We start from the raw sequence: 26,688 nt of genomic DNA, 5'->3' as shown, positions 1-26,688 counted from the left end.
AGCTCTCTTCTGTTCAGCCCTCATCCTCTGTGCAGTCCTGTGCTGTGTTGGGGTCATGAGTGTAGGAAGTGGTGCCCAGAGCATCCTTGGCCTCGCCGCTGTGTAGGGGAGGACGCTAGCACTTGATGAACTCAGCTCTCTAGCTATACTCTTCCTGCTACCATGTCCCGGTGAGGCCTTCCAGGATCCCATGTCTGTAGCTTTTGGGATGTTTCTAAAGAATGGGAAGTTCTGGAATGGTGGGTTTTTAAATATGTCTCTCTGTAAATGGTAACAAAATTCAGATACACATAAGATTTTGACATTTTACTTTGGTTTAGAGAGAATCACAAGAAGGACCTGGACATAATTCAGATGCTTTGTCGACCATCTTTACAAATGCATGCTATATGTTCAACCATAAAACCAGCCTCAGCCAGACTCCTGGCTATAATGTACATGAACCCCAGTGACCCCCTCTGTCAATATGTCTTTCTTCTTTTTTTAAAATTTATTTGTTTTTATTTATATGAGTACACTGCAGCTGTCTTCAGACACACCAGAAGAGTGCATGGGATCCCATTATAGATGGTTGTGAGCCACCATGTTGCCGCTGGGGAATTGAACTCAGGACCTCTCGAAGAGTAGCCAGTGCTCTCAACCACTGAGCCATCTCTCCAGCCCTCAATTCTTCCTTCTTGTCGAATCGTCATTTGAACCTCATTGCGCATGGGTCTTATGCATCTGTCGTAGTTTGGGTTCCCATTGCCATGAAGAGACCATGGCCACGGCAGCTCTTATAAGGAAAAACATTGAATTGGGGCTTACAGGTTCAGAGGTTCGGTCCATTGCCCTCATGGTGGAAAACACGGTTTGTGTAAGCAGACATGGTGCTGGAGGAAGAGCTGAGTGTTCTAATCAGATAGGCAGGCAGCAAAGAGACTGTGAGCCAGTAGACATGGTTTGAGCTTCTAAGATCTCAAAGCCAACCCCCTAGAGACACACTTTCTCCTCCAATGAGGTCACATCTCCTAACAGTGCCACTCCTGTGAGCCGGCGGGGCCACTTTCACCCTTCCATGGACCTCTGGTTTTTGCTGATGTGAGACTATTAGAGATAAAGCTTCTGAGGGTGTGTACAGCATGGATGCCTGGATGTGAGCTTTCTCCAGGGTCTATGCCTATCACAGAAACAAACATCTATTTGACATTTTAAGGGATTTTGCAAAAGTACTGGCTGACTTACGTTACCGTGGGCACTATTGGAGGACTTCCATTGCCTCCAAATCCTGGCCAGCTCTCCATGTGACTGAGATTTTAAATTACAACCCTTCTAAGAGTATAATGGAATTTTGGGAGTCCTTACTTTTAATTTCCCTAATGGTTGGTAATACTGAATAAATTTTCACGTCTTTATCTCTGTTGAGGTGCCTGTTCAAAGGCTCTGCTAATTCTTTTTTAAAAATCGGGTTGCTTATTTTCTTATTATTGACAAATCCTGAGAGTCCTTGGTGTGTTCTGGATATAAACTCTGTTTCAGACGAGATTTGCAAACATTTTCTCCCAGCCTGTGGCTCGTCCCTTTAGTCCCTTTATTCCGCATTTCCCAGAGCCGAAGTTTTTAATTTTAATTTTTATCTAATTTACCAATTTGTTCTTTGATGGGTCATTCATCTTGTGTGTATCTAAGGAATCTCTGTTAAATGCAAGGTTGCAAAGATTTTCTCCTATATTTTCATTGACAAATTTTATAATGATAGGTTTACATTTGGATTTATGGTCTATTTTGAGTTAATTTCTGCATGTGGTGCAAGATATAGATTTAAATTATATTTTTGAAAATACAAATAGCCAATTGTCAGAACACGTTTTATTCTCTTCCCTTTTGAGTCACCCCCACTTATTTGGGTCCTATTTAATTTCTGTCATCTTTTGTCAGAATTACTTCTCTCTTATATGTTTAAGCTATTATGAAACCTTACGCTATTATAAATGATATGGAACTGGAAATTCCAATTTCCAGTATGTGTTGCCTGTATAAAGAAATACAATTGATTCTTGTATTGATCTTGTATCCCATGAGCCTGCTACCCCGTCCTGGTCGCTTTGCTGGCCCTCCACAGCATGTTGTATGTAGATGATTGTGCTGGTTACCAAGAAGTGCAGCTTGACTTCTTCCTTCCCAATCTAGAAGCCTTTTCATTTCTTGCCTTACTGGGCTGGCTGTACCCTTCAGTGTGTCAGGAAAGGGTGAAAGAAACAGCTCGTTCTTGCTCCTGAAGTCAGGATAAAGAATGCAGCCAGTCACCATTATATGTGACCTCCCACTACGTATGACATCAGCTGCAGATTTCTCATGGATGATGTTTTTCAGGTTGAGGAAGAGGTTTTTGTTTTTTTTTTTTTTTTTTTTTTTTTTTTTTAATGCACTGAGCCATCTTGCTGGCCTTTAAGAAAATTATTTCTAGTCTTTTATTGCTGAGTTGATTTCTTTTTTTTTTTTATGAGAAACAGACTTTATTAGACTGCATCGAATGCATTTTCCGCCCTGTTCGAGTTGGTCACGTGTTTTTCCTTCTTAGTTCGTTAGTATCATGTTACATTTATCAATCTTTAAATATCAAAACAACTTTCTTACCTCCTTATGATGATGAACCCCCACTTAATGTGAATTTCTGTCTGTGTGTTTCTGTGTATGTCACGGACAGCTATGTAGGTAGCACATGGAAATATTTACACAGAAATGTGTTGCTCTTCTCTCTGGAATCTGGCCTGATGCACTTTCTCATAACGGTCGGCATCAGTAACACACGATTCCCTGTTTTCTCTCCTCTGGCCAGTCTGACCTAACTGAGGGTTATCAGTTTTATTGATCTCAAGGAACCTGTGTGTGGTTTCATTGATTTTTTTCTCTATTATTTTTGTTTCTGTTTTATTCATTTCTCTTCTGATCTTTATGAGTTCCTTTCTTTGATTATGTTGCATTTAATTTACTCCTTTTTTAAAAATGTATTTGGCTAGAAACTGAGGCCACTAGTCTGGTGAGGTTTTTGGAATGTAGGTGTTTACTGCTATTAATTCTTCCCACGTACTGTGCAGCATCCTGTAAACTGTCGTAGGTCACATTTTCTGTTTCATTAAGGGCTTCTCAGTTTCTGCCTTGACTTTTTTATTTGGGCTCTAGGATATTTATAAATATAATATTTATTTTCTCAATATTTGAAGATTTTATAGCACATTGATTTCTAATTTATTGTTTTAGCCACTTTAATTCCATTGTGAACAAGGATCATATTTTTATATTATCTTGATCCTTCTAACCCTGTTGAGACTTATGATCCAGAATAGATCCATTTGAAAAAAAATATGAAATCTATCTTTACTAATGGATTAATTTATATTTACATTCCATAAATATCAATTAAATCATATCATTGATAGCATCTAAAGCTATCTTTATTAGCTTTATATATACCTTCGTTAGGTTTTTATCTACTGTCCAGTTAAAGAGAGAGGGACATTAGAATCTCTGACCATAACTGGGCTTTGTCTGTTCCCTCAGCGCTGCCCAGTGGGGCTTTCTGTTACTCAGACATAAGCTTGAGAGGCACAAGGCTGGCCTCCTTATCTGGCCCTTTAGCACAACGAAGCAATCTCTTTCAGCCCTAGTAATGTTTTTACTCTAAGATCTATTGTCTGTGGTTAAAATGTCTGTCCTGTCTTTTGACTAGCATTCATGTGTCTTTTCCCCATGTTTTCACATGTAACTCCTTGTTGTTTCTATGTATAAAACGCTTTTGATGTAAGCCATACCTATGATTCTAGGAGGATGAGTTGTTGTCTCTGTCCTTCCAAGGCACTAGAGCCGTGGCACCCTCTGACCCCATCCTCTCATCTGTGTATGGGATGTGCCTTTTTAGTTTGTGCTTCTCTCAGTTGTTTTTGTATCTCATGGCTCACATTCGTTTTCATCTGGGTGTAAAGAGTTCTTGCTAAGTCAATAAAGTCTTCTTCAGTCAGGGCTTCTTCTAGTCTTTCCTCTGCCTCCTCCCTTCCCCTGGCTTTTAAGAACTCAAATATTAAGTCAGTTAAATCTGTCCCCCAGTTTTGGTTGCATTGCATTTTTTAAAAATAACTTTTTCTCCATATTTTTTTTATTTTGGATAGCTTTAAATTTTTTATGGTCACTTGTTTATTTACTGTATATCTGAGGGCCGGAGAGATGGCTCAGCAGTTGAGAGCACTGACTGCTCTTCCAGAGGACGTGAGTTCAATTCCCAGCACCCACATGGTGGCTCACAACCATCTGTGATGGGGTCCGATGCTCCCTTGTGCTGTGTCTGAGGACAGTGACAGTGAACTCACATGCATGTGTTTCTGAGCATGTGCTTGGAAGAGTCGGTTCTCCACCACGTGGGCTCTGAGACTCAGACTCAGGCTGTCAGGCTTGTCACGTGTCCTTTTCTACCGCCATCTTGACAGCTCCATTCTGGGTAGTTTTATTGCTGTGTCTTCAGATTCTTTCATCTTCTCTTCTGACATTTCTAATCTCTGTTGATTGAGTTTAGGTCCGTTTTTCTCACATATGCTATTTTTGTATTTAAAATTTTAGAAAAATTTAAAAATCTACAATGCTTCTGTACCACATTTGAAATACATGCAGACTAATATGACACAGGTATCAGTGCCCTTCCTGATTGTCTGGTAGCTCTGTCAGTTCTAGGTTGAATCCCAATGGTTCTCTCTCTCTCTCTCTCTCTCTCTCTCTCTCTCTCTCTCTCTCTCTCTCTCTGATTATATAATGAGCATTTTGAATTTTAACTTGTTGGGATCTGAGTGCTTTTGTATACCTGTAAAGATTTTTGAGTTTCATTCTGGGATATTGTTATGTCACATGGCAATCATTTCTTACTTTGGGATCGTGTTCTTAAAATTTGCTTTATACCAGCAGGTCAGCATTTTCTCTAGGGTTTATTATTTCCCACTTCTGAGGCAAGGTCCTTCGGAGGACTCTGCCAGAATGTGAATTCTGAGGTTTCATGGTCTGCCTGCTGAAAACAGGCACTGGCCCTGCCCAGTGACCTCTGGTCCAGTGGCCCCAACACTGTCCTGTGGCTTTTATCCAACCTCAAGTCTCTCTCTCTCTTCCTCCCCCCCACACACACTCACACACACTCACACACACTTTCACACACTCACACTCACACACACTCACACACACTCACACACACACTCACTCACACACACACACACACCACACACACACACACACACACACCACACACACACACACACACACACCACACACACACACAAACTCACACACTCACACACTCTCACACACACTCTCACACACACACACACACACTCACTCACACACACTCACACACACACACACACACACACACACACACACACACATTAGTTTCTTGCAGAATGTTCTTTGGGAGCCATCTGAGCCCTGGGTTCTCTTAACAGCTTTCTTCTCTATGGTCCTCCATTCTGGCCACTCAGGTTTCCCCAGTCCCTGGATTCCATTTGTTTAGCTCCAAAACTACTGGCTTTTCACTCAGTTCTTTCCTCTACCCCGGCTCAGGATCTCCTCCAGAGCATTGCACTGTGGAGTATTTTATGTGTCCATCCTCTTCAATGACTAGTGACTAGTCACTGTTGCTACTGGTCAATATCTTGGAAGTGTGTGTGTGTGTGTGTGTGTGTTCTTTCTAAATACATTTTCTAAATTGTGGCTCAGCAGTTAAGAGCACAGGCTGCTCTTCCAGAGGACCTTCAATTCCCAGCACCCACATGGTGGCTCACAACCATCTGTAATGGGATCTTGTGTCCTCTTCTGGCCTACAGGCTTACATGCAGGCAGAACTGTGTACACATAGTAAATAAATAAACCTTCTTAAGAAACAGTAACACAAGTCACAGCTATGGTGTGTGGGAGAAACACCCTTAGAAATGCTTTATTACAACAAAACGTTAATCCTCACCTCTCTCAGCTGAGGAGAGTACACAGCACAGCTGGCTTCCGGTATGGTGCTGGAGTTTTCCAAGGCATCTGTCTACTGTTGCTACTGAGGCGCGGTTTCCTATCTGAGCCTCCTCTTGGAGACTGACCATAGGGAGGAGATCTAGAGAGGACTAAAGGCCTGAGGTCATCCACATACAGGAGGGCAGTTCCTCCTCCCTTCTAGTCACACCGTTCATTGTATCAGTAAGAAACGTGACTGACGGTGGCAGGCAAGATGGGACAGTAAATCTCACACGACTTGGTTTTTTTTATAAATTCATATTTCTTTATAAATTCATATTCCAGTTGGATGGAGAATGTTTCGATGTCACATTTCCCACCATTATCGGTAAGGGTCAGGAATTATTCTAACACCGAGGTAATGATCTGCTTTGTCTACAAAAACCTATAAAACCTAGCAAAAATTCAACTCTCCTATTTCAGTAGAGAATTCTTCCTCTTCTACATTTAAAGACAAAATAAAATACAGAAGACAGGTACATCCTAGGGTTTTTTATCTTTTGAAATAATTTGTATATACCTTTTAAATAATTCCAAGTGCCACAAAAAATAATGTTAATAGCTCAAAATCAAAAGTTAAAAAAAATACCCTAAGTATAATTTTTAAAATCTTTTTTCTCCTCCAGCGTTTTACGATGGGATAATAAGACAGATGTCTCTCAACTGGAAGGACATTTTGACATTGTTATGTGTGCTGACTGGTAAGTACATAAAAATCATAAAACTCCTGTTAGGGAAAAAATAGCTTCTCTGGAGTAATTGGTCTGCACTGCTTTGCTGACGGCTAAGCCAAGTCAACAAATGAAGCACAAAAGCCACCTTAACCTCAACAAATTAATATTCATCTCCATGTGACAGTTAGAAGGTAGTCTTCTATCTCACAGTAACTTCTACCACATTATTTCCCAAAGATTGACTTTCAGAAGCATTTCCATTTTCTGGAATTGCCTCTGTTTCATGCTTGACGTATCCGTAAATGGACGACTTAGGCAAATTGCAAATAATTATGGCTCGGAGAGGAGCAGTCTGGAGAAAAAGGAGTTTATCAACACAAACATCTCAATTAGCTTACTTCTTGGGAGAGATCTGACTATCGATATGAGGGGATATACGTGTGTGCACACATATGTACTCCCTGGCAGATAAACACATTTGTGGAGTAGCGTGGGGGACACAGCCTTTCTTAAAAGTGTATTTGACAACTAATGTTTTCAGTGCACTCAAAGCTGGTATTTAGTTACAGTGAACACAAAGACTACACACTCACATTTTATTCTAATGCCCACCTCTGTCAGGTGTCTGATTTTTTTTAAAAATAAATATACCCTACACATTTTGTCTTGCACCTTAGCCCAATCTACCTTACATGCTTATAAGTGGAAGTCGGATCCCAAGTCACAGGATAACTACGTATAGACCTTTGTCATTTTTTCCACTCACTCGGTGCATTTCTTCATTCTCTGAGTAATTACTGCAGCTTGTGGAAACCATGGGCCATGAGCAGGCATTTGTCTGTTGAGGGGGAAGATCTTACCTGTAGTTTCACCATGATAGCAACTGCTTTAGATTCGAAAATGAGTTCCCATGCCAAACTTGTGTTACACTGATGAGCCCGAGCCCAAGATCCAGAACCCAGAGCAGACTTCAGCCAGAGGAAAGCACATACATTTTCCAGAGTGTAGCCTTATCATTATTGAAAGACAATTTCCAGTGTACAACTTTCCCACCACAGTTCCTGAGATTAGCTTTGCTTTTTTATCCCATCCTTCTTCTCCTTACCACTACTAACTCTCTCTCTCTCTCTCTCTCTCTCTCTCTCTCTCTCTCTCTCTCTCTCTCTGTGTGTGTGTGTGTGTGTGTGTGTGTGTGTGCTTTGCAGTGAACAGAAATATTTTATTCTACTGAGAATTTTTGTTCTAGCTGAGAATCCCGGTTTCCAGGGCCATGTTGGTTTCCTTGCATAGATTGCTGACCCCCCCCCTTCCAATTATGGGGAAACCTAGATTTCCGTCTGATCGTTGACAGCACGCCTCCAAGCATGCTGCTACTCCCCCATCCAAGCAAAAAGGAGCTCAAAGCAGCCCACGTGATTTTACCAAGTAATTTAGTAAATGCCTTTCCTCACCCAGTACGAGAAAGGATCCTCCAGGTTTCATCGCACAGATGAAGAGAATTCAGGCAGGATTAGATCAGATTAAGCAAGAGAGTCAGCGCAGAGAGCAGCAGGAAGAGGGACCAGGGCAGAGTGTTCTTGAAGGTTCAGATGCAGGTCACCCGATGGGCTCTGATGATGAGGGAGAGGCAGGTCTGGCCGAGAGATTTACAGTTAAATCGTCCAGCACACAAATATCAGAACAGCCCGGCTTTGTCATGCTTGTACCATGGACACTCACACCGTGTCATCCTATTTGTGACAGAGGAACTAGCAGAGGAAGCAGGAGTTAAGCTCCTCCTGATTAATGTTCTCAGTTAGGTTAAAAATAGCAGCACGACGTGTTTAAAAACTCGTCCTTTCCCCACCTAACTGACAACAGGGTCTTATAGAGTTGATAAACACAGTACATATTGGTCGAAGGCTTTCATTACAGATATATAACACAGTCCAACCTTACACACACATCTGGTGGCCATGGAAGAATTATTTATGGATTCAGATGAAGTAAATGCCCGAGGCTTCATTTTATAAATGGCTTTTTCTATGCATGAGTCGACGGTTAAGTTTTTCCCCCCGGTGTTCTAAGTGCCACAACGTCAGCCTGTCTGTAATTTCCCATTTGTAAATGTAAAACATTAAACTACTCTTTCGGGGGCTGCTGATAGTATTTCCAAAAGAAATGCTTTGGTGATGGTCTCTCTTCATACTCAGGGAGATGGGTAAGCTGCTTAGAAACTTGGAAAGTACAGTGGTGTGTTATATCCACGCTGTACATCTGGCAGTGTGTGCGGGGCCCACGCACCCCTTACATCCAGTTGGTTTGGTGCTGTTCCACAGGAGTTACTGCATGATGCGGGTCCTATGGGGCAAGCAGACCAATACTGGATTATTTAGGAAGTGGCAAAGGGGTGGCAGATAGCTCTCTGTGGAACTATTCTCCACGATGAAACCCGGAATAGTCAATGCCAGGAAGCAGGGCCACACTTGAATAGATCACGGTAAGTCACACGCCACCCTTCATCAGTCAGCGAATGAGATCCGGAGGGGGCCACAGGAATGGGGGCATGAGCTCAAGTGTGAATGCTAGGTACATGGATTAAATTCTTACTGAGGCCTTTCCAGCAAGGGTGGCATTGTGCGAGTCACTGAATGGCTAACCAGTGGCACGTCTTGATCCCATTTCCATGAAAACAAGCCCCGTTCACCAGCCTGCTCCAAACCCACGCCGAGCTTCCAGTAAAATGCACATGACGACGGCAAGCCGTGATATGTTTATGTTCTTAAACCATTCACACATTCCTGTATTTACATTCAAATGCTCATAAACCTGTGGGCAATGGGGGGAAAGAACTCATTTCCCAGGAGACAGTCCCTTACTCCCGGTCCAAATTTAGTCACTCGGCTAGATTATAAAATAAAGAGGCGAGCTGTGAAGCTAGTCGTTATTTCACCACTCAGCATTTCTGACAATGAAAAATAGTTTCATGGTTCAACAGTTCCTAAATAACTTGTAAAATGTCAACTTTGAATTAAGCAGAGAGAAACATGGAGGTACAGTCACCCCTACAAAAAACGGGGGCACTATTAACAAACATCAAAATATTAGAATATTCAACAACAGGGGTGGGGTGACCTGCCTATTACGTTCCTCCATTGGCTTATTCACTGGTAAGTTTAATAAAAGCATTCCTTCTGTAGGAATGCAGTCCAGCCCGTCCTTGCTGTTTTAGGAAGAGCGAGCGCTTGCTAATTCTTAGCCCGCCTTTCCAGACTCTGCACCTAAGAGTCTGAACGTAAGATTTCTTTCTTTCAGTCCAGTGACTGCGTCCATTTCTTAACCATTCGATGGCTCTCCAGTTTGTTGTTCTGCAAATACAGAAGTGACTTTGTGAGTTTGAATTGTCACAAGGCTTAAAAAGCATGCATGAAATGCCACCCGCTGTGACTCATGGGACTGGATGACAGTGTGTCTATGTGTCTGAAGCTGCAGGCCTGGGACAGGAGTGGGACCGGGGCCTGCTACCCTCCCTACCCTCACAGCCGCCTTGCTTGTTGCCTAGGGATGTTTACACCGCTCAGGTACCAAAGGTGGCTTTCTTTCCCCTAGTTCTTTTTGCTTTCTTCTAAATGATGATGAAATGTTTGGCTTTTAAGTTGTTTTTGTGAGAAAATCCCCCCCCCTCAAGTGGAAATACCATGGGCTCTAAAAGTTCCTGGTCTCCCAGCTCAGCATCCCTGCCGGTGGAAAGGGCTTAGCTCCAATGTATTCGACCCTTTCACCTCACCTGGGAAGCCTCAGTCTCTGTGGAAAGAAGAGCCCAGAACTCACAACTAAAGGGGCAGAGCCAAGCGAGGTTAGAGCCCCCATGGGCACGCTCTCCAAAGTAGGTTCCTGAGAGCCGAGAGAGACTGTCCCCCACTGAAAGTGACATCTAAAGCATCAAGTCTCACCATGGAGACTGCACAGGGGTCTGTGCGGACTGACAGAAAGGACCGTCTGCTGATGCTCTGCATGCATGGCTTTCTCTAGGAGGAGGACTGTCCATGCTCCGAGCTCTGCATACAGCCGGGATTCTTAGGGAGAGGATGAGAAGGCACCTCTCCTTTGTCGGAAAATCTGGTTCAGATCAGTGGAACAAAGCGATGGTTGCTGCCACAGGCAATGGCCTATAGGTGTGTGTGCAGGAGAGAGAGAGAGAAAGAGAGAGAGAGAGAGAGAGAGAGAGAGAGAGTGTTTTAATGGCCAAACTGGACTGTCAGGGTATTTTGATCCGTGACTAAAGGGCGAGTTGGACGGTATCTCCATTCCCATCACTGACCCACTCAGCCTTTTTAAATAGATCCACTTAAGCTACTGCTGTTCTCCGAGCCATTAGGACTTATTTAAGGGGTGAATTTTCAGGAGATTACATATCACTCCCACTAAAGCACATTGAAATTGCTCATATGACGTACCCCACAAAGCGTTATGAATTCTGCATGGAAGCTAAGTAGAAAAGTGAGCTTGCTTGGAATAAAGATCTTTCAGAGGCCTACAAGAATTACTTTTGGGAAATTTGATTTGGAACGATGGGGTAGATGCCATTACCTTTGAAATGACTGTGTTCGCAATGCGTTCCGGGTGTTACAGCTGCACTTTGCAGTTTGCTGTGATGTTAACCTCTTTGTCACCGTTTCGAGCGCACAGTGGGAAGAGTGCTTTGTAAGGGCACACTGGAGGCTCAGCTGGCGGCAGTGCGCGCTGTTCATCACTTTCGGGAGTGCAGAAATAAGCCAAGAACAGCTCTTTGCTGAGCTGCTGTGCGTCCAGCTGGCCAGAGGGCTTCTGTAGGTCTCTTATCCGCCGACATAACCAACACAGTCAATATTCCAACAACAGCAAACTGCAGAAATGATTTAACCTCCCTAAAGGACGGGAGGAGTGTCTCGAAGAACATGATTTGTAAAAGACATGGTTCCAATCTGATTTGCTTCTTAACAGTCTTTAGTGATTATGAATCACCGCTTAGCAGGACTTAGTGGAACTTTTTTGCAGCATTTAAATTAAGCATATTCTTTGTCCGAGGATTTAAGGAGACAACTTGGTGAAAGATAATGAGTTCCCAGGTTACCCTGGTTGCTAGGTGGGAATGGAGTTCACACGGTCAGTAGCTCATCAGAAGATTCACTGGCCAATGTTTTTGTAGCTCAAAGCACCTTTCCAGGGCAGGAGAAAAGGTATAGCTTAGCGGTAGAGGGCTTGCTTAGCATGTATAAGGTCCCGGGTCCAGTCGATTACTTCAGAATCGATTGGTCTTTCTTCCTCCTCTCTCTTTCCTCCTTCCCTCCCTCCTACCTTCAGACAGGGTAACTCAGACTGGTCTAAAAGTCATGATCATCCTTTGATGTCCCACCATGCCCAGCTCTTGCTCCCTCCTCTAAAGGGGAGACTCGTCAAACTGGAAGAGCGTCTATGTGGGCAAACATCCTACCTAAATGTTGACACAGACCAGTAGCCCTGAGCAAGGCCTGTGAGAAAACTATGCGGGGTCACTGAGACAGACACTGGATGTAAACTTGCTCCATTCCGAGGACCGTGATGAGCGGCTTCAGGTGGTGGAGACGGTACTGTTTACGCTCTGAGCCTCGAGGCCTAAATGAACTCTGAATGAAAATCTGTTAGGAGTTGAGCTTGCTCTATTTAAAGCTTAGCCCCAATGCATAATATTGCCCTTCATATGGCGTAAGTACACAATGATTGTGAATTGACATATGTTAATTTGATGTCCACCACAGCCACATAAGTGGGCCTTTATTGACAAGAAAACTGAGGCCTTACATACAGCACGTTACCCGTGATCGCATAGAAAGGTCAGATCCAGAACTTCATTAAACCTGAATCACACACTCCCACTTCTGTTATCCGAGGGAGAACAACAGCCATCAGTACCAACGGCCAGTATTCCTGTTTCAGAGATGCAGCCACCGATGCTGAAGTCCAGCGTTCGTCCTCACCAAACGATGGATCCTAATATGGAGCTCAGAAAGAAGTGGCCCCCACCAGTCGGTGGAGTTGACACAGTCGGAAGCCTTGCTTTATCTTGGCAGAGGACTGTAGCTGTGCCCAAAGCCCTCATCGAGATGCGGTGAGGGCCAAAGGATGTCTGGAGGGGAACTCAGCACTGTGTCCCTCTAGCACTAGACGCTTCTGCTCCTCCATAGCACGGCCCCATGGGAAACCTTTGTTTGGCTTTACATAGACACTCAGACATCTCACCGAAGCCTATGCTGTTGCAAGGGAATACGAGGACCAACCAATTTGTAAAGAACGACGATATAGCTCACAGTCTGAGCGTCTAGGACAGTGGTCTTCAACCTTCCTGATGCTGCGGACCTTTAATGAACCTCATGTTGTAGTGATCCCCAACCGTAAAATGATTTTCGGTTGCTTCTTTTTTACCACTATTATAAATCATAATGTAAATACCTGTTTCCCAACAGTGTTAGGCAGCCCCTTGAAAAGGTCATTTGATTCTCCCATGAGGGGGGCGAGACCCACAGGTTGAGAACCATGGGGTCAGCCAAGCACATCAGTCTTGCATGTTGGGTCTTCTAGCAGGACTCTAGGGGACTCTGTATCTTCCATGGCAGAACTAAACAGCACCAAACGGGCCACCTCAAAGGTCAGTAGAGGGGACACATTCAACCATAGACTTGTGGAAGTTAACTTGCCACCAACTGCTGGGTGACCCACACTTAAGTCTTGGATCCATCTGTTTAGATGAAGAAACTGTGTTCCAAACCTGTCTGAGAAGATGTGGTGAAAATAAGGTCAGAGTAACTCAATCATACAGACAGCAAAACACAAAAGCAAAGACCCAAGGAGGAGAAGGAGAAATTGCAGTGGGTAGGAAGGAATCAACCTGGAGGCAAAGGGAAGGAAACCTCGAGTTACCATGGCCCTCACTCGCATCGCCTGAGTGGGCTTTGTAGGTCGTTGGCTCCTGGGGCTGTCGTTGGGTGCATGGGGCTGGTGGTTTGCTCTCAAAGGGCAGCCTCACAGCGGCACTGGTGGGACCTCTCGTCTACTGGACCCTGGGCTCTAACAAAAGGAAGTACCAAGTGCTCCGTCTCCACCAGGTGACGCTTTTAACAAAATCTGTCCCCGTGGCATCAACACAGCACAGTCAGGTATGGACTCTGGTGTTGACAGCTTGACAGTCATTGGATAACTCTGGTCACAGTATCTCCTTCAGTGTCCCCCCAGCAAGACCTTGAATGGACGGGAAGTCTTCCTCTGGTGTTGTGTAAGCGTGTAATTAGCCTGGCACTTATCAGCATCAGTATCATTAGGCTTGGAGGCCCAGTTTAATCTGGATTCTCTTCTCTTCTCAATGGCAGCCTGTTCCTGGACCAGTACAGAGCCAGCCTTGTTGATGCAATAAAGAGATTACTCCAGCCCTCAGTAAGTATGTTTCTATTTTCTCCTGAACACTGGCTACTGAATAATTAGTCTGCACACAAAGATTGGAAGAGCAGTGGAATGGTGGGATTAATGTCATGTAATACTTTAATATTTATTATGTCCAACTTCAATTGGGTCTTCTGATCTGTCAGGTTCTCTCCTAATCATAACTAGGAAACTTCTTACCCTTGGCCTTCTGATAAGGAACACCGTGGGTAGTAAAATAAATGAAACGGCTTCAAAGATAGTAGGAGATGATTTTTATCAAAGAATTTCTGGAGTCTTTCCCTTTGATAACAATATCTTCACATTAAAGTAGAATTATGATATTGAAATTTTTATGTTGACTTCTGTCGTTTTAAATCCCTTCAGTGGTAACCTTTGTCGTTGGGTATTTATTGTGTAAGCTCACTTTTTTCTTTTTATTTCTGTTTATATCAAAGAAAAAAAAAGGACTTCCAGATGAATCTGTATATTAAAAGTTCTTTGCTTTAAAAGGAGGCCATTATTTACATATTATAAATATTAGGTCACAATGAAGCCAAGCATGGCATAAAATATTGTGCACATTTTTACATTTATATATCCATTTATGCCTGTGAGTAAATTACAGAGTTTGTATCCACTCTTATTTTGTTGAGCTGTTATACTAGGCTAGGAGGTCTTGTAGACTAAACGGAGAGTTAATATACATCTATTTAAAGTAAGAAAACGAGTTTAAAGCTCATGCATTAAAAAAAAACTTACAAGTATGTAAGACTCTTTGCCATGCCACAGGAATTTAAAATAGGCTAACGGCCTTAGTGTAATGGAAGATAAGAACTCCAAGTTATCTGATATGACCGCTGTGTGTGTGTTCGTGTCTGTGTGTTTTCTAAAGTTTTGTTTCCCAAGTCTTTTGTGAAAGACTCTAGCCTTGTGACCTCAGTGAGACGTATAGACTAATACCTTTCAATCTTTCTTTTATATCTTTCTCACACCGAAGGCTCCCAGAGCAATTTGATAACCATCCACTGCTTTTACACTATTGCCTTTTATTTCCTTATCTCTCTCCAGTTCGGAAACTTTAAATAGGCCTCTCAGAGGAGTAACGCTTTGTAAGTGGCAATCAATTCAATTAAATCGGCCTTCTCGATTCTGCCTCTGAAGTGGGAAGTAGGTCCTGAGGCAAGGAAGGGACATGTGCCAAGCTGCTGCTGGCTGCTGCCACATGGAGGAGGCCGCCCAAGTCGAGGGCAGCAGAAGGGACGCTGAGCCTCTTCTGGGCCTCTTCATCTCCCCCGTTAGCCTTGGAGGATGCTTGCAAGTATTTGCAAGACCAAGATTCTCGGGGAGGGCCCTGAGATGCTTGGGTGCAAAGCCTCTATGAAAATGTCTCATACATAAACACAATGCTGTCAAGGACTCCGGGGTCTCACACGGCACAAACAGTACTTCACTATCACCAACACCCCTTCAAAGCCTATTTGTGGCAAATACTCCATTTTGCAGCAGATTTGCATGACTTACAATAGAAAACTGCCCAAGCTATGAATAGACCTAAATGCAGATTGGACTGGAATCTCTCGAGGCTCTCACATGGCTGTTAAACCCTGAACCATGCTCTTCCCTGTCTGAAGTATGGCTCCACACAGCCCCCTCTGAGCCGGACAGCAACCCCCCTGACTGACAGCCAGTTCTTCACTTTATGGCAGAAAAGGCCAAGGCCAAGGCCTGGAGCAGGTGACACTTCCACAGGCTTCAGGCAGAAGGCTAAAGCCAAACCCAGCCTGCGGCATTAGAAGCAGAGTTCCCTCCTTAGGTGCCTCACAGGATTGCTGATGCTGCAGCAGGCCACTGGGTGTTCTGGTTTAAAGTCTGGAGGCCCACTGTCAAGAGGAAGTCTGAAATAATGGATAGGGTATGGATTATTGAAACTGTCCCTCAGAATCTCAGGTCTGTAGAGGCAGGGGACCTGTAACCAGGACCTCTATTATTCATTGGATCCTAGAAGGTCACATGGATTAGAAAATCACATAGACTAGGCAATAAAGGATCCCAAGGCTGGTGAGCCTGAGGCTTCCCACTACTGGCTGACCCTCATACTTCCAATGGACTTCCCACTGACTAGACTGTCATACTTCAAGACTAAGATCACACGCAATGGCTACATTACAGTTAAAGCTAAGTGTAGGTTTATTTTGACCCTAGACAGTTCCTCCGTGATTCTGTGGCCCGTCGTATGAAGATGTCCACCAGAGACAGAGACATAAGATGGGGGTACACTGGTGGGTTCTGAGCCCCTGGTGGTTCAACATAGGATACTGCAAGCTCTCGGGGCCTGAGCAAGAGCCCCCAGAATGATCTCCTGGAAGAGACATTGTAACGGCTGGAATGTGGTGGTGCCTGCCTATAAGCCCAGCATTCAGGAGGCGGAGCAAACAGGGTCATGAATTTGAGGGCAGCCTGGACTGTGTGGCATGGCCTGCCTAGACTTCGAACCGAGACAGTAAGTCTATGGAATGGTAGTTGGCCTTTTCTATGGCTCTGCCAGCTACTGGGGTTAACATGGGAGACAGTGGCTCTAAGAAGAAATGGTGGCCTGGCTGGTAGGAAGCTGAGTGTCAGGTCAATTTGAGTACTAATGGGCTCCAGGGCCTCCTGTCATGCCCCATTTGTCCCCAACAAGGGGAAAGTAAGAGTTTGCCCACACTCCTAGAAGGTGTGTCAGCTCTGGGGCCCTCAGTCCTACTGACCAGGGCAGGTGCAGTTAGACTCCGGAAATGGAAAGCAAGGGGTCACATCCTCTGGAAACCTCAGTTTCTTCTCTGTACAATGAGAGAAGCCAATTCACTGTAGTGCGAGAGACTGGAAAGTTTCTAAACTTTCTGACTGCACTAGGGGCGAGGTGCAGGAGGCACATGCCAAGCAAGGGCTTTGAGAAAAGCCGCCAGGGAGGGGAGGCCTATTTCCTTGCCCAGACCAGGGATCTCTGCGCATGCCCATCTGCGCCTGCTGCTTTCCGCTGTACAGGAGCCTCCAGCACGACAGAACCTGACTGGTCCCGGGGGCACTGCCTACTCGGTGCAGGCGACCCCTTTTTTACTACATACAGTCCTCCTAGGTCGGAAGAGGGCCAGGGCTACAACCGCGAGAGTTAAATAATCTCCGCATCAGGTCGCAGGAAGAAGCGAGCTCTGTACTTCGGAGGTGTGTCTTTACTTGGTTTCAAACCTGACTAGATTACCATTTGGAGGTCAGAGGGTCTAGAAACAGAGAAAGAGGAAGCATTCCCTGCTTTTCTGTTCTTAGAATAGAGCAATCATAAATGAGGGGAAATAGGTGGGGGTAGGGGGGTTGTGGGCGGAGGCTTGTCCCAACCCCAGTGTCTGAACCTAAGCCTAACCCCTGGGTCCTCAGCTGGACAGACCCAGAGCCTGCAGAGTCACCATACCAGGCCTGAGATTCCATCAGGGAGTTAAAAACTCCACCAGCCTGAAACAGTCTTTTTTTTTTTTTTTTTCCAACTCTTGGTGGAAAAAAAAACAAATACATATGCAGTTGGCTTCCATCCAAGTGCTATGAGGAACTTTCTAGAAAAGAGAGACATTAAAAAAAAAATGGTATCGGTAAATTTTACTCATCCCAAGAACCAGCGTCTCTCCCCTGCTGGTGAATGTTTTCTCCTTGCTGATGATTGATGGGGTGTCTGCTTAAGGCCATGTTCCCTAAAGTCTGTGACAACAGTCATGTCCTATATCAGAAGACCCGAAAGCAATTTGAAATCTGGCCAGAGCAGCCTGCACGTTGAACAGCACTGACAAACAATAAATGACACCCGCTAATGTCCCTCTAAAGGGGTTGTGTGTCCCAGAGGCCCGCCAGGGCGGCCAGGCTGTGGGGACGCCACAAGGAGGCAATGCAGATAGCACTCCAGCTGGCTGCCCCTGTGCAACTGGCTGCCAATTGTCCGCAGCTCAGAGATGCCACTGTGGCCAGCGAGACGGCCCAACAAGTCAAAGTGCCCGTCATGCAGGCCTGCAGGCCCGTGTGAAAGGAGAAAACCAGAGAGTTGTCCTCAAAAACAAACAAGCAAACAGACAAATAAACAAAGCCTGGGTGCAGAGGGGGCCATGGCTGTCAGCCCAGCACCTAGAAGGCAGAGGCAAGCAGATCTCTGTGAGTTCAAGGCCAGTCTGCTCTACCTAGAGAGTGCCAGGACAGCTAGGACTACACAGAGAAACCATATCTCAAAAAACAAACAGAAAGTTGTTCTCTGACTGTAATGTATGTTCTCATGTGTGTGTGTACACATGCACACACAATACAAATAAAAATAATAATATAGTCCTTTAAGTGTCACTGCGGAATTCACATAACTGTCTTCAAAACCAGGAGTCACAAGATCCTAGGAGCCCTGCCTATGTCCAGGAAGTCCTGTAGTTGGAAACCATCTGACCTATTTCTTTTTAATGACTGCCTTCCTCTCTTTTTAAAAATCTAATCTCTCAGATTGGAGAGATGGCTCAGTGGTTAAGAGCACTGACTGCTCTTCCAGAGGTCCTGAGTTCAATTCCCAGCAACCACATGGTGGCTCACAACCATCTGTAATGGGATCTAATGCCCTCTTCTGGTGTGCATGAAGACAATGTACTCATATACATAAAATAAGTAAACCTTTTTTAAACATCTGTGTTTACATCTGTACAAACATTTTTTTTTTTTTTGCCTGTCTCAGGGAACTTGCCATGCATGAGGAGTGGGGGCTCCCTGGCGACTGAAGCCATGCTCCAAACCACAATAGGCGGCTCCTTCTGGCCAGGTCAGAGGCCTAGCAAGTCCTCACCAGCTCTTGGTGAGGAGCTATTCAGCCTTCCCTTGCTCAGCTCAGGGTAGAAATGGGCCCAGCCCCCAGAAGCTCTAAGGGCCTTGATTCAGCGTGTGCAGTCCTATGCGCTCTTCCCAGCACACCAAGGCACGAGGTACAAACTCTGGGGTTCCCCAGAATTGAACTTCTGTTTGTAGTGACGCGAAACACCCACACTGTTCAGTGCAAAGTACAGCTAGCCTGGTGCCGTCCTTACGGGCTCTAGGAAGCTTTGGAGAGCTTATCTGCTCAGTAGAATGTGAGCTGTTCTAAGATACAGGTGTACCCAGGTAGCCTGGTCTGTGTGGCACATTCAAGTCTGCCTAGACCCTCTAAGGAAACCCTGGCGCACAGGAAGTTCTCCATGATGATGCTGGGCTTTTCTATCATTCTACTCCCGAGTGCTACTTGGGCTCTTTTGACATCGCAACATGAAGTTGTCTGTCATCTACAGAATTCGCACTCATGAGCTGCCCGATCCAGTCCACTAACAAAAACTTCTTAGAATCTTTTAAGTAAGCTTATGGGTTTTCTGTTGGGCTGCATTCAGAGTGGTTCTGGGCTACCAGTGGCCACAAGTCGGCCACAGGTCACAGGTTGATGGTTTGGTTTTGTGAAATACTTGTGAGTAACCGTGCTGGGCGCTGTGCTCCAGAGTGTGAGGTGAGAATTTGGAGTTGAGGAACCTTCTAAGTTAGGATAGCAGCAGAGAGTCACACAGGAGTGGCTGGCAAGTCTAACTCAGCAAGGCCAGATCAGGAGTGAGGAGCTAGGAGAAAGCGCAGGGGGACTGGTGGCCCTGGGAAGTGGCCTTTGTTTGCAGCTTGATCTCAGAGGCATCAGCGGGGTGTGCTGTGCAGGAGGAACCAGGGAGAGAGCCACTTCTCTAGCAGAGGGAGCGCAGAAGCTGCTCACCTGTGCAGAGTGGAAAGCACAGTGTTTGCCTGCAATGCACTCTGGCTTGGCTGTATCGTCTACTTTGGAGCTTGGGCAGAGGCAGAAAATGAAGCTAAAACATTCCTTTGGGGAACCATTTTGTGAAGCTGACTGAACTGCAATGAAGAGACCTTCTCAGGGAAGGAATTCAGAGCCGCTACATGTTTATGAGCAGAGGTTGGGTCACTCAAATGCTGCAAAGATCACCGTAAAGGAGAATCAGAAAAGCAAAGCTCCTCGGGGGCCCACCGCATACCCACCTCTGCATGGCCTCAGCCAGTAGGAGGTAACGGAACTAAAGGTGTGGAGCGATGTTCACTGTCTGCATGGCTCTTGGATGCTCAGGACAGAGGTAGGGCCAGCAGACAGGAAGAAACAGTACAGCCCTACCCCGAGGAAGCAAGCAGGTGCACATGGTGTGAGGCAGGAGAGCAAAGGCGTGGCGACCTGAGGAGGCAGGGGTAGAAATGACTGCCGGGGAGGCATAGGCTGTAGAGGCCAGAGAAAGTCAGAAAAGGCCTCAAAGCGTGGGGCATCTGGCCTGGGTGCTGAGGGATGAGTAACAGCTCACCCACCGGACAGACGAAAACAGTGGAGGTAGGAGAGGTACTGTGGCCTGAGGAATGTTTGCAAGTTTACAGACAAGGAGCTGCATGGACGAACACAGAAGCCATGATGAGCTCTGCTGGACTAGAGGTCCAAGTGAGTATGGGAGGCCCAGGGACAGTCGTAGATACACGTGCGAGCCAGGTCACATGGGGCTTCATCTGCCATCCCAAGAAGTCAGAACCCATCTTGGGGGTTTCCAACCCTCATGTCACTGGAAAGACTGTGACGTCAAACTGTCTCGACGGCTTAAAGAGTTAAAGAGATGAAAGTTAAGGTTGAGGTGCAGCTCAGTGCTAGAGCACGTGCCGTTCACAAAGCCCTGGGTTCAAGAGCCAGCACCCACAAAGGAGGAAAGGGAGGGGGGAGGGGAGGGGAGGGAGGGGAGGGGAGGAAAGGGAAGGGGAAAACTGTGCTTCTAGCTCTGGTCTCCTTTTGTCCCTAAGGTCCCCCTCAAGCAGTGCAGAACACACTTGAAGGTGGGGGTGGGGTGGCAATGAGGTTTTGGAAGACAGCTCCTTACCTGATGTGGCAGTGTGTGCCTGCAGTCCCAGCACCTACAGGGTAAAAACAAAGGGGTGGGGCGGGGTCGGTGAAGAAGGGAAGGAGAGAGGAGGGGAGGGAAGCAGAAAGAGAGGAGAAAAGAAAGAACACACAGGCAGTGTTCTGGTTCCTGGCTGGGAGGGAGTGTGGAGACACAACACACAGGCCCTTGGCTCTGTGCATCTGGGCTTCTGGGCGTGTGTGTGTGTGTGTGTGTGTGTGTGTGTGTGTGTGTGTGTGTGTGTGTGTGTGTGCGTGTCGCTGGGTGCACTGACTTTGAAGAGGTAAGGTTTGGGGCCAAGGCTTACATTCCACGTTAGACAGAATGGGTTAAAGATATTTTCAGAGCACGCACATGCAGAGACGAGTAGGCCCCCAGGACGAGGGGTGTGGACCCTTCACAAAGGTGAACGCTGTAGTTCTATTATATTCTTGGAAGTTATTGGTGTTTAAGCGATAGTTGAAGCTGAGGACTTCAGTGCAATTGCCTAGACTTATACCAAACAGGAAGAAAAAGTAGGCAGAAGCCTGGGGTCACTGACAGACAGACTAGTGGGAGAGGAGAAGCCAGGAAAGAAAGAGAGAGAAGAATGGGGGGGGGGTGAGCAAAGGCTGCCTGTCAGAAACCAGGTAAATAATCAAATATAGGCATGCACTTAACATGTAATCAGTGTTTAATAATTGGCTCCCTGGAAGAGGAGGGGCAAAGGTAATTCAGTGGCGTGGCACATGCCTTTCCTAGATGACTCGGAAGTGCCCTTATTTTGCCACCGGAATATGGAGCAGCCTGGCCCCTTACCAGCAGACCTCATGGTGTCAACAGTGTCTTTGCTGCCAAATGGAACTTCTCTCCTCTCCCCGGGGATAAGTGAACTCCCTCGAATCTGCCCATCGGTCCAATGTTCCATTCCTCCAAGTGTTCCTTCTGTGTTTTAAAGATGAGTCCGAGCTGAATGCTTAGGAAGTTACACCTTGGTGAATTGAAAATGATTTTCCTAGGATAATACGCTAACTTTATGTCTATATTGTTTTTCTTGTTTTGATTTTTTTGAAGCCAAATTGTAAGGGATATCTGTCAGTTGTAGTTCTCCACAGACATGCCCTGCTCCCCTGCGGACACTGGGGTGCCCATCTTTAGAAGCACTCATTACAGTGTGGGGCAGAGGCTGGTAGACGTCACCAAATGGATGGATGGTGTGCTATCACCCTCCTAAACGTGAATCCACACCTCAGAGTTCTGTATTCAGCAAAAGGAAAAGCATTTTAAAAAGCATAACTAACTCTGGACCAATACTCCAGCTCCCTCCTCCTCATTGTGTGGGTGCTGGATTGGGTGGTTAGGAGTGGGTGCTGGATTGGGTGGTTAGGTGTGGGTGCTGGATTGGGTGGTTAGGCGTGGGTGCTGGATTGGGTGGTTAGGGGTGGGTGCTGGATTGGGTGGTTAGGCGTGGGTGCTGGATTGGGTGGTTAGGCGTGGGTGCTGGATTGGGTGGTTAGGCGTGGGTGCTGGATTGGGTGGTTAGGCGTGGGTGCTGGATTGGGTGGTTAGGCGTGGGTGCTGGATTGGGTGGTTAGGTGTAGGTGCTGGACTGGGTGGTTAGGTGTGGGTGCTGGACTGGGTGGTTAGGTGCCCTCTGTAATCCCGCCCTAGAACTGGCATCTGTGAAAAGTCCCTTGGAGAAAATGTGTTCAAAAGAATAAGCAATAGAGAGTGGCCTTCAGGTTCCCAGACTGGTGTTCTTCCTATTGTTCAGCACCTGGATTTAGTTTATTCTTTCAACAAATATTGACCGAGCGCCTACTATCTGCTAGGCGCGGAGGAAGCCCCTGTTGTCACGGAGCAGGCAAGCCAGCCAGAGAGTCTGGCAATAGCAAACAAGGGCGTAGTGTGTGTCTGACGATAAGTACTAAGAACAAAGGTAAAGCGATGGCGGTGGCGGAGAGGCGAGGGGAGGGGGCCACTATTCTGGGTATAGCTGTTAGTGGTAGGTGATAAACTGAGCCTTAGGCCGAGGAATTATGTGTAGTCAGAAAATGCTTCTTAGCCTAACCACCCACGCCCAACCCACCAGTGAATGGGATGTGGGACGTGTGCACTCCGTGAATGCAAACACCAACTCTGTCACCCTGAGATGCTATGATATAGAGCTCAGATAATAGCTGTAAAAATTCAACTCCTCAGCTCTAACTGTGTGACAGTCTTTGCAGGTGACTTCAAAATGAAACAACTTACATTATTCAGAACTCTCTAGCATGGCAACCAGTCCTTAGAAATGACTGAAGTGACCGACTGGAATCCCCTCCTTCCCCACCCCCGCCCCTGGGGGTAAAAAAAAAAGGAGACTTGTGTTCTCCTGCTGAGACCGTGTATTATATCTAGTTTCACATAAAAATGAATTTTTGCTGCTAAGTTTGAAAACTGCCTGAAAATAGCAATTAGTGTTGGAGAAGCTGACAGAACCTTAGGTGTAGTGGCATGATTGGTGTTGCTGTAATTATGTGCCTGGGTGTGTGTGTGTGTGTGTGTGTGTGTGTGTGTGTGTGTGTGTGTGTGTGTGTGTGTGTGTGTGTGTGTGTGTGTGTGTGTGTGTGTGCACAACAGGAAGCACACTTGAAGTCCAGGGCAGCAGGTCACTGGATTCTCTTGCAGGTAGATGGGGTGGGGTGAGGATTCTTATAGCATGAGGAATATGGATTTTGCCCAGTCTTATGTCTGAATAGCCTTGCTGTTCAAATTATTTTTACATTCTCTTCCTTTGAGCCTCACAGCTCGCTGGAAGGAAAAACAAAAAAGGCCATGCAACTCGGTTCTTCCCATCAGATGGCTGAGCGAGCTCAGCAGGTCAGCCGAGGACGCCGGGTTCTTGTGTCTCAAGAGATCAGACGAAACCAACCCCAGAACCCCTCCCGGCTCTCTGTTGGGTGAATAGTGGTTCTGGCTGTCCCGAGATGCCATGGCTGTCTGATGGAGGGGATCCACGGTTTAAGTCCACGATTCTTTCTGCCCCTACTATTTCCCAAACCTTACCCTGCTGGTTTATTTATCCGTAAAGTACAACGTCTAGTTTACAAGGTCATAAAGAAGGGTGTGGGAGGGGTTGAAGAAGGCCCGTGAGGCGGCTCTTGTGGTGGCACCTGTCACTGTCGTCAGTGTGTCTAGTAAGGACACTGGAATCGAGAGAACGGCAGCCATGTTGGACTCAGTTGGATAAGCGTCTGATCAAATCTGGGTTCTGCCCCGAGGCCAGTTGTCCATCTTTCTGAGTATCCTGTAAAAGAGACCTAAGAATACATTCAGGGGCTGGAGAACAGAGATGATGTGTGTACAGTGCTGAGCCCCTGTCTGACACTCGCTAACAAATGCCTAGTAGGTATGAGTGATAACTTTCTGTCATAAGGAACTTGACTAAGTTAGGCATGGTAACCCACACCTGCAACTCTAGACCTCAGCGGGTAAAGGCCAGACCAATGCAAATTTGGGGCTAGCCTGGACTACATAGTAAGACACTGCCTCTAACAATAACACCCCCCCAAAAAAAAGGAACTGGAATGCATTTAATAATTTTCTCAGAACCTGGAGTGGCATGGAGTAAACAAGCATGCAGGGGCCTGTTTCTGTTTAGTGGGGAGAAAATAAGGTCCAGAAACCGGGCTGCTCTGAATGCATGTTAGGGGAAGGCAGTGGAATTAACACGTAAGCAGTTATTAGTCAAGAGTCATTACGAACGTCCTGACACACTGGCCGGGGTCCAGTGTATGTGTTAGTCAGGTTCTCCTCATGACACAGTCTTCTTCAGATCATGCGGCTGTTTAGAAAGGCACACCTGCCTGCATGGTCCCACTTTGATCTGACCGCTGACGTGAGTTGTCCTGTTCCCATGTGGGCCTTTCCCAGGGATCCCCCGAAGTTGGAAACCTAAGTCTCAGAACCTAGTCCCCGACCAGGGGAGTCACAGAGAAGACTTGGGAGCAGAACTGACAAGAGCGCTTAGGCATGGGTTGTGGTCACTGACCCCAGGGAGAATAGGTTGGCACCCCATCTTCAGGGCATAATGGATTAACACGTATACACGACTGGTTACGACACGCTCTGGAGCTGTGTAGTGACTGTGTGGGTAGGTGGGAAAGAGTAACGGGAGACGCCCAGACTAACAGCCATCGCTTAAACCATTAGGTCTGATATACCGTATGCTGTTCAGAGCAGCTTCTGTTCGCATTTTATTATGTAGACGTTATTTAAAAATAATGCAATATAGCATGGCTACCTGAGTGTGAAATATTCTTTTCTGGGCCTGCCCTTGAAACAGTTCTTCCCGTGAGCGTCCATCCTGCTTAGATGTCTCCAGAGCAGTTACATGTCTGTCCCTGAGAGGAGAAGACGAACACCTTGACTGGCGTCTGTTGTGTTTGGTTGTCTCCCAGTTTTCAACTGTGTGCTTTTCTCTTTTAATGTTCTAGGGGAAAGCATTGGTATTTGCCCCACGCCGAGGGAATACTTTCAACCAGTTTTGCAATCTAGCAGAAAAAGCCGGTCTCTCTCTCCAAAGACATGAAAATTACGATGAGCGCATTTCAAACTTCCACTCCAAGGTTAGTTCTCTGCTTGTGCAAGATAACACTTTAATCCGAGTTGCATTTTGAAGAGATCATGGTCTTTTTGGCAGGTAACCTAAATATTTGATTAAAGTATTCTTTAGGTGTGCTGCTTCTGGACAGCCATTTGTATCTGATTATTTCGTGTGCTAAAGCCATCTTTTATCTTTGCGTGTCTACGAGGATTTTACAGAAATCGTCCCTGTTTACCCCCTTCTCTGAAACAAACTAATCTTTTTTCATTCATAATGGACTAATTTGCACGATGCAAGAGGAGGCGGCTTAGGATGAATGACAAACATGCATTTGTGTTTTCATGAAAAACCTTCGACTTTTAAGTCGGTTAAATGCTTAGCGGGACTGAAATAAATAGAAGGCGGATGTCTAATTGTATCATGTCGGACTGTAAGTCTTTATCTCTGCTTGCTTTATGGCTGGGTCAGTTGACAGTTTGAGGCTGTTGAATCTCATACAGAATTTCACAGTTGCGAGGTTATATGTCAGACTGAGGCGCTACAAGATTTAGGTCAGAAGCACTTATCTGAGAGTGAGTTCTAAGCCTGCTTACATAAAGCAGTGTTATCAGCCTTTTATTATTTATGGGCATAGGGCAATATAGGGCACCCAGAGGCCAGCATTCCATGGAAAAGTTTTTAGGGTTCTCACGTTGCTGGTGCCTGTCACTGGGACTAGACTAACACGGACTTCCTGTGTATGTTCGGGCCCTTACAGAAGTCTCCCTTTGCTGAGCTCACCCGCCCTTGGTGAGAGACTCTGGCTTGTCATGCTTTTCCGCAAGGTATGACTGCAGAAAAGTAAAAAGCCTGACTTTAATTTTCTCCTGGGACAACGGGAATAGCATTCTTTACTGCGCAGGGCTGTGATATAATGTTGAAATAAGTCAGCTACTGGAAAGTCATATTCAAAACGGATCAGATCTTCCAAGCAGGAGAAAGGACCCTGAGTCTCACTTCCTTGAAACGGGCTGCCTTCTTTGTGTCTCTAGGGCTCCATTTAGCTTATGGGTGGGGGTGGGAGTGGAGGGTGCTT

General features: G+C 45.9%; 1 protein-coding gene across 1 annotated transcript in view; it reads left to right on the top strand.

Moving 5' to 3' along the window:
* LOC116905595 (calmodulin-lysine N-methyltransferase) overlaps positions 1 to 26,688 on the top strand; it is a 56,994-nt gene that overhangs the window by 24,990 nt on the left and 5,316 nt on the right. The window contains exons 6-8 of the mRNA XM_032908597.1: positions 6,642 to 6,716; positions 14,051 to 14,114; positions 25,504 to 25,635. Coding sequence (XP_032764488.1) covers positions 6,642 to 6,716; positions 14,051 to 14,114; positions 25,504 to 25,635 — 271 coding nt within the window. The remainder of the gene's footprint in view (positions 1 to 6,641; positions 6,717 to 14,050; positions 14,115 to 25,503; positions 25,636 to 26,688) is intronic.

The sequence above is a fragment of the Rattus rattus genome, chromosome 7, assembly GCF_011064425.1.
Source record: "Rattus rattus isolate New Zealand chromosome 7, Rrattus_CSIRO_v1, whole genome shotgun sequence".
Classification (NCBI taxonomy): domain Eukaryota; kingdom Metazoa; phylum Chordata; class Mammalia; order Rodentia; family Muridae; genus Rattus; species Rattus rattus.
This window is presented reverse-complemented; position numbering and strand designations above follow the sequence as displayed.